The 12,666-nt window shown below is 38.4% G+C and overlaps 1 protein-coding gene across 1 annotated transcript in view; it reads right to left on the reverse strand.

The window, feature by feature from the left end:
- LRP1B (LDL receptor related protein 1B) overlaps positions 1 to 12,666 on the reverse strand; it is a gene marked incomplete at its 5' end in the record, with an annotated part of 587,496 nt that overhangs the window by 39,567 nt on the left and 535,263 nt on the right. The window contains 1 exon segment of the mRNA XM_080399306.1: positions 6,386 to 6,550. Coding sequence (XP_080255432.1) covers positions 6,386 to 6,550 — 165 coding nt within the window.

Here is a 12,666-nt window from a genome sequence, read left to right on the forward strand (position 1 = left end):
TAAAGCAAGTAACAAAAATAGTAATGAAAATTCTCAGGGGAAACAATGTACTTGAAAGTCACCGTTATCTGAATATTCTCTATGTAGTATCTCTCTCTTAAAAAAATAAAAATAAGTTTTTACAGAATTTTTAATCTTCATTCTAGAGCTCATAAAACTTGAAACAAACTTATAGAAGTATTAATTCCCCCCCCCCCCCCCCCCAAGTATTTTGCACAGAATTTAGTAAACTAAAGAATACTTTATGGTGACCCTTGGACACAGGAAGCTACTTTGGCAGTAGGCCATGAACAAAATACATGAAGTTTTTGGCATGAAGATGAAATAAAGTTTCACCCTTTCTTACAAAGAAAAATCATCCATAAGAGGATGATAGGATCAAAATGCTACAATTTTCAATTAGGTTTTGATTACAGAGGCTGCAGTTACTCCCAGTTCGCTAATTTAATTTGCCATATAATAGCAAATAATTTTTCAAATTACTCTCAAAACCAGCTAATACATATTGTAGTGCACTGTCTCTGTACTATCTAGGTGATTTCTTTTGGGAATCTAATCATATATCTTAAGCTTCTATTTACATTTATTTTGTAATGAAAAGAACTGTAAGGAGATCAACTTTGATTCATACTATTGCCTAAACAACAGAGTATGTATTGTATTTTGTTTGACCACATAAGGTATTTCATAATTAAAAACAAACAAACAAACAAAAAGTAATTACAGAAAATTAGAGAAATAGCACTATTTTTGGAAACTTTCTGAGTTTTGAAAAATGAGATCACCTAGATGAATGCCTGCACCAAGACATAGATTATTTCTTCCAGTCAATGGTAAATTCTCTACCAGCAATGCATAGTGAATTTAAGTTGTTATGTGTGATTTTGTTTTAATTTGGCGGTCTCCTATAACATGTAAGAAAATACGCAAAATATGCATATAACATAAATGTTATATGCACATTTACTTTGTGTATTTCACTTGCTGTCACTGTTAAGAAAAGCAATGTGGCACTATATCAGCTTACTTTAACTACTGTCATGTCTTCTGGAGTAGCTATCAGCAGTCTGTGGGCATCACAAAAATTCATTTCTATGTGGCTGATGGTTCAATAAAGCTAAATATGGTTCAATAGTAGTGGAGAGAAGCTGTACTACTATGTGTAAGTAGTAGGTGAGCTGACTGGGACCAATCCCAACAAATATTCATTCTCTCCATGTTGTCAAAGAAAAGGACAAAAGAAAAATCTCTAAATATATTAGAGTAGTCTCACAGACTGCTCTTACCAAGGCTGGTTGTGGTGGTTCTGTTGGGTGCCTCAGGTCAGCCAGGCACCAGACCAGACAGCCTCAACATCCAGTTCAAATAGCACCCCTCCCCCCTTCCCACAGTCCTGTCCTGGTGACAAGACAATGCCGTATCCATCCCCCTCTGAGACTCCTGGCACTGATACGGTGTTAGCAAAGTAAACAGGTTCTTCACTGCCAGTGTTTTCAGTACGCACCATCACAGCCCCGAATCAACTTGCTTTGCTTATAAAATAGAATACAAAATAATCTCTAAATAGAATTATTTTTGAGAATATTTCATCAATTTTCCTTTAGCAAAAAAGACCTAACAGTTTTTACTCGTTTTGATACAAACATCACAATTCTGTATGGTTAGACACACTCTGTACTGCTAGTATAGTACAAATATGTATTTATCTAATTTTGTGAACTAGTTAGATCTAGTTAATGTTTCAAGATGTTTAGTAAATTATTGCTCCAATATTTTTACTTTAAACTGTAAGAGAAAGGAAGTGCATTTTTATGGCAACACTTAAAATTTTTTTCCAATTCTTGTTAATTTCACTTACTGGAAAGTGTTCATTATCATACCCAAACTTTTAATTACACATCTCAGATGTGTACTTTTAATTAACTGATGACATTTTCTTTGTTCCATTATTGTCGTTCAATACAACTGTCATAAACTTATAAATTTTAATTAAAGCTGCCCCAATCTCTAGCTATACAATGTTCACATAGGAATTTTCCAAAAGGCTTAGCAGTAAGTAAACCAACAGTGAATAATCCCTGAATTGCCAGTGGGATTTGTTTAACAAATTAACATTTGTGTGCAGATAATGAGGTTCTACAACTTAACACATCCAGCAAAGGTTTAGCACAATCACGTTTTAAAAAATGATTAATACTCTGCAATTTACTTAATTAGTTATCACATTACTATTATATATTAGGTGGTGAAAAAGAACAGGATTTACACATTCACTAGAACACACACATTCACTAGAAGAGTATTTCATATGCAGCATCATTAGATCAGAATACGATGCAAGGTTTGTTTTCAGGATCTCTCTTCCTCGGTTTCTGAGCCAGAAGCCAAGAGTAAGGAAATTCCCTGAGTTTTAGGGAAGGCTCCCAGCAGCAAGGACCCTGCAGATGCTCATGTCCCTGTGTGGCTAAATTTTCTGGCAGTCCCTAAGCTTTCCAAAGGGTGTGCATGTAGAATGACACTTGTTAGATCACTGCATCAAAGCTGCTGGAGCTGGACAATATAGGGGGTTTGATAAGGGCAACCAGAGCTTCTAAGAAAGAATCAATCAAGCAAGCTGAAATAATGACAGGTCATTTCTATGATGCTGATAGGGTTTGGATTGGCACTCACTCACATATGGCTTCTGCAATTTCCATAGGAAAAAGCTTCCTTGTTTTGAACTTTTTTTTTTTTTTTTTTTTTTTAAAGAGACAAGATTTGGAAAATATGCGCAACTTGATTGCATCCGTTCAGCAGGACGGTTTGATGAGACAATTGTATAATGGATCAAAAGCACAACTGCTGCTTTTTGAGGAACTGGCTGTGAGCATTGTATTACAGCAGGTGATACACAGATAGCAATAGCACTGTAGAATCACGATATGGTTTGGTTTGGAAGGGACCTTAAAGACCACCTTGTTCCCACCCCCTGCCCTGGGCAGGGACACCCCCCACCAGATCAGGTTCCTCCAAGCTCCATCCAAACTAGCCTTGAGCACTGCCAGGGATGGGGCACCCACAGCTGCTCTGGGCAGCCTGGCCCACCACCTTGCCGCCCTCACAGTAAAGAATTTCTTCCATTCCCCCTCGTCCCATCACTCCACGTGTTGTAAGAAGCCCCTCTCCAGCTTTCTTGGCAGCCCCTGTAGGCACTGGAAGCCGCTGTAAGGTCTCCCTGGAGCCTGCTCGTCTCCAGGCTGAACAGCCCCAACTCTCTCAGCCTGTCAAAATAAAATTATCTTGAGCTGACTTGATTTTAAAATAGTGATCCTATACTTTACAGAATTGTAAGGCAATTCTCTAAAAGAAAAAAAAAAAAAAAACAACAAAAAACCAGCATGCAATGTACCTATTTGCAGCGGACAGGTCAACCTGGTCGGGCATATTTATAAGCCTTGACACAATATAATACTTAAGTTCTACAATCATTAAGGAAAAACTGAGCAATTACTGGTAATAAAGAACCTTTTTATTCCTACATGTAGCAACGTCCAGGAATGAAGTAACATATATATTAATGACTCCTACGACCCTGACAAAGCAGATCAACGCTGCCTTGAGGGACGAGGCAGTGCAAAGGGAGCGAGCAAATGCTGCCCTGGGTGGGATCCCATCTCTGTCCCACCTGTCGACGGTTCCTGCAGCTGAACACACTCCTTGCATGCAACGCCGGATCGACGTGCTTTGCACAGTGTTATCTGGGCATGGAAAGAGGAAATGGTTGTTGCAAAAAACACTTGAGGACTTTGGCTTTGCTGACTTAATTAGTTTTCAGTGCTTTTAGGGAGTCCAGTTTAGCTTGCCTCTGTAAAATACAAAACAGCCTTAGTATATTATGGATTAAACTGGGATAAGAGGACATCTCACTGACGTGCTAGTTTGTTTCAGTAACACACAATTTATGGTCTGATATAGATAAGAAAATACAGTCTGATAAGAAATAGAGATTTCTCCTTAATAGAATATATATGGGGTCCATGCAAGGGCATGCAAGGAAGATGAGATGTGGATCAATTTGAAAATTTTATCTGGAATGCTGGATGGAGTCACTTTGATTTAGAAAGATATATAGTCTATTGTCCATATGGTCTTTTTTCCACATGTCCAGCACATGAAAGTTATGGCACGAGCTTTGAGGCATGGCTGCCCTCACGAATTGGAAATAGCTGATAGGAAATCCAGTTAACTTGAAATATGATTATTAAAAATTTGATGAAACTGGGAAAGTGGACACAGCACAGCAGAAGAATATTCCCAACAGCAGGTGTGCCCGGTAAGAGTCATCAGAACCAGCACTGTGTTGGCCTGGGCTCATAAAGGCATGGCACGCTTTGGCCACGTGTGGTACAGTAAACAGTAAAAAAAAAAAAAGCGGCGCAGTTCTGATTCCCCAAAGTCAGGCAATTGAACAATGAAACTTGGACTGTGGTGACATCCACCCTGGCTCTCCTGATGCATTTTCAGTGCAGGCACATCACCCTGTGTCAGACCAAGCAGCAGTAAGGGCAACGCCTGCATCTCCAGGCTCCCTGCAGCAGCTGGCCCATGATTAACAATTTAGCAGAAGTGTATTGTAGAACCTGTTCATATCTCTCCTTTACTCACTGGTGACAAAACCTACTACAATAATTACTTCAGCAAGGCTGAGAGATTTCTAAGGGTGGATTTAGCAGGAAAATAAAATAAAAATGCCCAGGCGATAGCATAGCTGTGTAAGCACAGCAAGTGTTAGCTGCCTGCTAAAGGCAAAATGAGCTGCTGGAGGCGAGTAAGCCCTATGGCTACTGCCAAAAGAAAAGGATTAAATAAGACCCTGGGGTCTCTGCAGGATTCGGAACTGAGCAGAATTCTAGGTGCTAAGTTATTAATTTTATGAAGCCCGTTAATGCCACAAAAGAATCAATTAAATGCCAGACATGTAAAGATGTGGGAGTAAACATCCTCTCTGGTGATGACAGGGAAGTTCTGCACGTCATTTCAATCACCCATGACTGACTTTCCTTCACTTGCAGGTCCTCACTAAGCATGTATTGATCTCACCACATTGATAAAAACCTCCGCTTATTCATGTCAGTAGTTCCATCAGCTGTTAGAAGCAGTTTCAAGTATAATTAATCAACTTCAAGTAATTCTCATTTTCTAATGTTTAGTCATTGTTAGTGATGTTAACTACGAATGACATTATTAACCCTCAAATACTCACAACTGAAAAATCCTCTGTCTGGCATACAACAGATTACTAGATTTGCATTCACTTGGATTTTTGCCACCACGGATCAGTAAATAAGATGAGGCTCCAGAGGAGCCAGCAAGTGAATCTAAGTTACTAAACAACACAAACTACACTTACTTAGTAAGAAATGCTGAGGAAAACATTATGATCTAAGCTGCCTCTGTCACGGGGTCTAAGATACATAACTCTGTTACAGTGAGCTCCCTCGGGGCTAAACGGTCACAAACTCCTCTCCTAAGCATCAGGTGCCTGTAATTTTCCTTCAGATATTAGGATGTTGGTCACTTCATCTTACAGGGGAAAATTATTCACATCATCTTCAGCAGCTGATAGCCTTTTGAGAAAAAAGAAACTAGAGAGCAAACTCTTCTGTGGCTGGTCTACTTTGAATCAAATATTCAAATATTCGTTGGAGCAGAAAATAGAACTCAACTTCTCCTTCCTCACAGAATTACTAAATCTTAGAGTACTCATCATGCTTTCCCTCTCCAGCCCAAACACTAACAGCACTGTTCAAGCTACAACATCTTATGTGTTAGGGACAAAGCTCAACTGTCATATACCTACTTTTTGACAGTTACAATAATCTCCCTGAAGATAAGAGATGTAATTTCAAATTCCTTCAGGAAAACCAAGGATCAGAGTTCTGATCACCCAAATCTTCCTGAGAATTAGATGAATAAAATGCCTATTTTGTGAAATGTGATCACACAACTCTGCAGTTTAAGGCAGTATCTCTGTGTATGCACACAAAAGTTGAGGGAGAATTGAGCTAAAGAGAGACCAAGATATGTGGAGTTGCTCCAGATGTAGTTTGACTGGACCTTACATTTTACAATTCCATTTCCACACCTCAATGTGTGTGTCTTTATATTCAATACTTATTTATCCCCTTTTCTGGGATGCAGCTTAAATCTGCTAAAACACCAAGGTACGTGAATCAAAAGCACTATTGATTATAAACATTGTGTATGGTATATACTGCTATTTCTCACATTGTTTAAGTACAGACAAAGCAAATAAAGAGAAAAAAACATCACAAATGAGGAGCAAATTCAAACCTTTGAATTAAGGCAGGTGTAACAGTAGACACAGTGGCTCAGAAATACTTACCAAGGAGAGAGGCTCCACAGGTTCCTCCGTTCTGGCAGTAATTGTAGCAATGGTTAGTTTCACACCTTTCACCGGAGTAACTTGGCCAGCAGTGACATCGGGGCTCCCCCTTCTCATTTATAATGCACTTCCCTCCATTTTCACAGCTTAATTTACAGGTATCATCTGCAGCAAGAGCACACACACAGAGTTGTTTTCAACAATCCTACTTTGTGCAACTGGCAAAACAGAACCTTGTGCCTTAGACTGAGCTCCAGATCTCTGTCGGTTGGGGGTGGGATCACTTCTCAAAATGGAGAAAGTAAGCTATCACTTCTTCACTTCTGTTTCCAGTGCTAGAAAAAAAGATCCACCTGGGAGAGCATCACCCCTGGGAACCCGCGCCCTGCCGAGCAGGAGACCGCCTGCGGAATTTGTGCTTCATCCCAAGGGCACCACCGGGAAGTTAAGACTCCTTAGGATCTAAATTAGTAATGGCTACGAATCCAGTTTTGAAAGTATCCTTCCTAGTTCAAGAAATGAAAAACTGAATCCTGGTTTTACCTGGGGCATCTCGGAAAACTTCCCAGTCATTTTCCGGTGACCTCGGCCTTTTCCTATTTGCTTTTTTGGATCTCTGTGCCACTCTTTTTATTAAGTAACACCCTTCTTACCTAAACCCTACCCAAAATATTTGAAAAAAAAAAATTCAGCTTTTAAATCCTTCTCAAAAATTGGTATTTGCATACTAACTTGTTGCTCCTAAACCATATTTTTTGATTTATTCTTTTTCTTATCTGCTCCATCTGTAAAATTACTGGGAAGAGATACTGCCTGCTGCTCTGCTTTCACCAAGTGCTTATGGCAGCAGTGCCACTGTCTTGGCTGTGAGGTACAAGGTGACACAAATTCTGATTAGGCCAGATTCAACCTGTCTATAAAGCTGTTTTGCAATTAGAGTTGTGCCTGTCTTGGAAACACTTTGAAAAATAAATCTTTATTTCTTTCAGCGAACAAGATATAAAATCATTCAACGACACCAAAAAATTAATTATAGACTAGCATGCATACAATGCTCAAACATCCCAATAACTGTAATCCTAGAGAAACAGACAAGTGCCTTTCCAGCCCAAACCGTGCTTTCAGCAATAAGACTTTTCATTTCTTGCACAATAGAACAAAACCTGTGAAGCCAGAGTGCTTCCTAACTAATCCAGCATTTAAGCACACGTGGCTTTTAACAAGAGGGATACCACAGAACTTTTCAGTAATACATCCACCAGCTCCAGATGTTTTGCTGAATTAATTTGTTGTAGTTAAAGACTAATGAAAAAGAGGCAAGGCTCACATTTGTCCCATATTTGCTGAGGTCTGACATTGACTGATATAGGCACACCAACTCATTTTTTTGATGTTGAAAGCAACAATATTGTAAGCGCAGAATTTAAGAATGTCACATATCCTCTAGTGGAACAGTTCACTCCAGCACAGACTCAGCAGATCCTGTACTTATAGTTGCACTAACGTTGTCCTGCCTGTGTACTACCCCTCCTCAGCAGGCTCTGACCAAGTTCATGGCCAGTGCTGAGATGGCACAGATATGTAACCTGGGATCAAGCCTAATTCAACAAAACATCTGGGAACTGATCATCTTTCAGACAACTGCACCTCTCAAATTAAGCTGAAACAAGAAAACAAATCTAAAAGTTATCGTGGGGGACCGGCTGGCACATCGCTACTTCAGGTGTTTTACAACAGAAAATATGGAATACCATATGCACTTCATTTTTTTTGTATCCACCCTGCATATATACATCTGCTGTAACAAAGCTACTTTGTATTTGGGAGTTTGTGGATGCCTCGGTGTTTTCTTTATTTGGGCGGTTCATTAAATCCTTTGATGTTCCATGAACCATTCTTCAGTTACTCATTATAGAAGTTGTTTAAATGTATAATGTAGCATATCTTATTGGAGAGAAGGTCTATTTTTGTTTCGCTTACCTTATCTGTTTTACTTATCATTAGTCATAAGTTTATAGAGCAGAACTTGGTAAAAACAGAATAAATAATCCTGAAGTACAGGCAAGTGCTCATTTCTACAAACCTTTCTGATAGCACATTAAAAACACATTTCTTTTCTAGAGCAATTCTGCAGAATTAAGACATAACATTTGGCAAAAAATAGGGAAATTAAGAGACTGAATTAAAAGAAAAACAGAGTATCAAACGGCATACTTCAAACTGTAAAACATGAACTACAGACTTGAAAGGTACCCTAACCACACCAAGAAACACATGCCTTCAATATTGTCAGGAAAACATACAGAGCCAAAAATTGCCAACAGTAGTAATTTTCTAATCCAACTGACTTTCAAAGATTGGGACACTCACGTCTTAGAGTATTAAAATGCAATATATATTGTAACTTTATGCAACGGTCAACTGGAAGTTTTCCTGAAAAAACAAAAGTTTGTAATGCTTTGTATCAACACAGGATTATTAAAATACACTACTGATTTTGTCCTCTATAAAACACTGTAAATTCAAGAGTCTCAACACAAGTTTAATATGAAACAGAAAAGTTACTACAACAATTCTGGAATTTAAATAAGCTAAGAAACAGAATTGAAAGATGTAATGGATAAGCCAGTTTTATAATACTATGTTAGACTTTAACAATATGGGGGATTTAATTCTGCTACTTTGTTGTCTGAAGGTAAATACAAGAATCAAATTACTCTTGCTGATTCACATCAACTGAATAGAAAAGGGGATCAGGTGCCTTTGTGTGGGAGACAGGAGCAGAATGGTCCTGTAGGAGACAGGAAGAAAAAGAATACCAGAGAGAAACACAGAATTGTTATAAGAAGCTGAATAGTCTTAATTTGAAATACTGAATAAAGACGTCTGAAAGAAAAGCTAGCAACAGCTCTAGTAAGTACCCACTCTTGGAACAAAGTTTACCAAGAAAAAAAAAAAGGAAAAAAAAAAAAATCAGAAAAGTTTCTATCTGGAGTCAATTCAGTACTGCTCTAAGCTTGCTGGAACTTGGACTCAAAAACGTCTCAACTGCTCTTTTCACTTCGGAAATGACAGAAGTAAATAATTTCACTTGATATCCTACTCCCAGTGTAGTTACTGGATCTCTCTAACGGAAAGGGTTACAGTAAAGGAATTTTATATATTCTCTCCTAGTCTGGTTATTTAATATTCTGCTGCCTTAATCTGCCTATTTCAATCTTAATATATCTTTAATAAAGAATCAAATAACTTTGATTTGCTTTTCTCTTATGTTTTTCTTCCTGCTGTGACTGTTTGACGCAAACATTAATGGACTTACGGCTTATTTGCTTAATCTTTGACTCTTCCCTTTAACTAAAAGTAAAAGGAAAGTCTTACACAAAAGAAATGCTGATAAAGCAGCAAAACAAAGTTTTGGGAACTCTACTGGTATTTTTTCCTTCACTGAATCAATTTTTTGATATTCCACCCCTCTCCCTCAATCACATACACACCCCTTCCTCTTTTATTGCCACTTCTGTAATGACCTCTTCATTCCTCAGAAAAGCACTTCCTTTTTTCTATTTTTTTCCCTTTAAAATATCCACTGATCTCTGGACCAGGCAGTGAAATGGAGAGATGATGCTACAGAGCACAAGGTTCATGAACTACATTCTTCAGGAGAAGAACTGTTTCCCCGCCCAGGTGGAAAATACTCCTCTCATGGGCCATAAAGTTATTTGTCCTTGCCTACCCTTCAGACAAGGGTGTAGCTCATGGCTCAATGAGCTGAATGCACCTATTGAAGACAGAGTGCAAAGTTTTAATGTTATGGTAGGGTTGCATAAATCTTCCTGTCCCTCCAGATGAGGCTCTTACCCTCTGCCAGTTTCCCCTATGCTGAAATTTATCAGAACAAGTTTAAATCCCCACATATTGTTTGAATGCTGTAAGCTAGATCCTCCTTTTTTTTTTTTTTTTTTTTTTTTTAATTTCTTCTTTTAAAAATCTGTTTGCTTTACAATTTTAAATGTTAGAGAAGGGCTAAGAAAAGGATGTACAATGAGAAAAACCTAACTGACACTTGCTGTAATGTAACCCATTTTCTTCTGGCCTGGGAAATACCAGTCCCTGCAGTAACCCCTTTGTAAATACAGAAGATAGGGCTGTAAACAAAAGAGTATTTTTTTTCTAACCAGAAACAGATTTCTGTGCTAGTACAGCTCCCAGAGGCAGACTTTGTGGGTGAGAAGGGAGGTATAGAGGGATTAACCCCTACATCACCAGCCAAAGCACTTGTTCTGCCTGCTACCTATGCGTGCAGCAGGCAAGTCCTCACAGGAATGTGCTGAAGGAAACACTGTGACTACAAATTAAATGTTTCATCTCAATTCAGAAGCAATGTCAGATCTGAGTCTTTGTTAACTTTTCTCAGGCTTTTCATTCAGCCAAGAAAGCACAAATATTCCCTTCCTAAAATGAAAGTGATAAATATGCAGCCCCAGCACACGGAACTCTTGGAAGTGTTCATTGCTCCTGCTTATTCAGCTGTGCTACACACTCTTTTCCTCCAGTGTAAGTCTCTGTATTTTCATCCTCTCGGTATGTTGTTAGCTTCATAGTGCTACAGGCAATTAGATACAATAAACCTAATGGATGCAAATCTGACTGTCTCTTTTAGTAAAATGAAGTGGTACTCTACCCGTTAGAAAACTAAAAGAGCAGCTTCTAAGCTGAAAAAGTCAGGTCTGCTATAGTCAATAACCAAACCACAAAAGAACTGCGCCCTGTCAATCATAACTACCTAGGGAGAAATGAAATGGAAGCTTATCTAAGAACACACAGGAACTCGCTTTCATTTTGTTATAAACCCATTCTGATTGATACAATACATATATGTTGTAATAACTCTGGCTTGAGAAAGCCAAATCGAACCTAAAAGTTGTTTCTCATCAGTTGTGCGAGATGCTGGTGAAACAGCTGTCTGAAGCAACCTGGGTTCAGTCTTACAGAAAGTCACAGAGGATTCAGTGTTTAGAATTCCTCACGTAGGACTTACGAAAAAAATCAACTCAATGGATCAAGCCAGTAGTAATATTATGCAGAATTCCCCAACAATCCAGTGAACGAGAACCTGAGTCAGTTTTCTGGATATAGTCACAAGAAGCAGAGCAAGACTGAGATTACCTCCCAGTCACCAACCATAAGGTACACAGGCTAACCAAAAATCGTACAAAGCATGCAAGGCATCCTTACAACAGTCATACCAAAGCCTACCAAAATGAGGAATGGCATAATAATATTTCAGATAATCATTATCTGTTGGAAGGCATTTTTCACAAGGATAGAGACAGATTCACTGTCAAAACAGAACCTTCAAACACGGACTCTCCTGGGGACACTATTCAAGACAGATGGGAACTGGAGATGGCTGTCTCATTTTGACTCTGCCAAGTCACGGAAAACTACTACTAGCTTCCTAACTACATTTTAAGAGACCCAAAACACTTAAAGACACTAAAAAGTACTATGAATGTTTGATATACTCCTGTTTACTACTGCAACTTGAATTATGTGTTATTTAAAAAGTACAGTTCAACACACCAGCTCTTGCTATCCACAATTACTACTAATAGGCAAAACTAAAAGACTTCTTAGATGACTTGAAATAGCTACCATGCAAGTACAAAACAACCAGCACACCTCACTCTTCTATTGCTACATGAATGACATCCACTAAAAGAGACTTAAAAAGTTCAGTTTTCAGATCTGTAAATCAGTGGCAATGTATTTTTGAACACATGAAGTATAACGTACGTAAATTATTGTAACCTACCCACTGTACAGCTCCTGCATTGTGATCAAGCCAGTAACAAACCCAAATGAATACATCAGTTAATAAATATTTCACAGGCATTCATTACTCAAAATAAAATCTTCTGGATTTCATTCTTTTAGGGACAAACCAGAAGACCACCAAAATCAACAGGAATATTTCAATGGACTTTGAATCAAGGTTTTACTGCAGACCAAGAAAAAAATTATGACTATATAACCTTGCTTTAGATTAACGTCATATCACTCTTCAACAACAGGTTTTGACAGCCATGTAAGGCAGGAATTGCTGGTTTGGGTTACTGACATCCACAACTGTGCAAAAATGCTATGAGGCAACAAAGACAATATAACACCAGATTTAAACAAGCTGAATGTATGCGGTTTGGAATATTTCATACACATTTTCTAGCTCTTCATCAGAAAAGGAAAGGAAGACTACAGCTCTTATTTCTTTATTCCATGCT

Source organism: Falco punctatus, assembly GCF_963210335.1.
Source record: "Falco punctatus genome assembly, chromosome: 8".
Lineage (NCBI taxonomy): Eukaryota > Metazoa > Chordata > Aves > Falconiformes > Falconidae > Falco > Falco punctatus.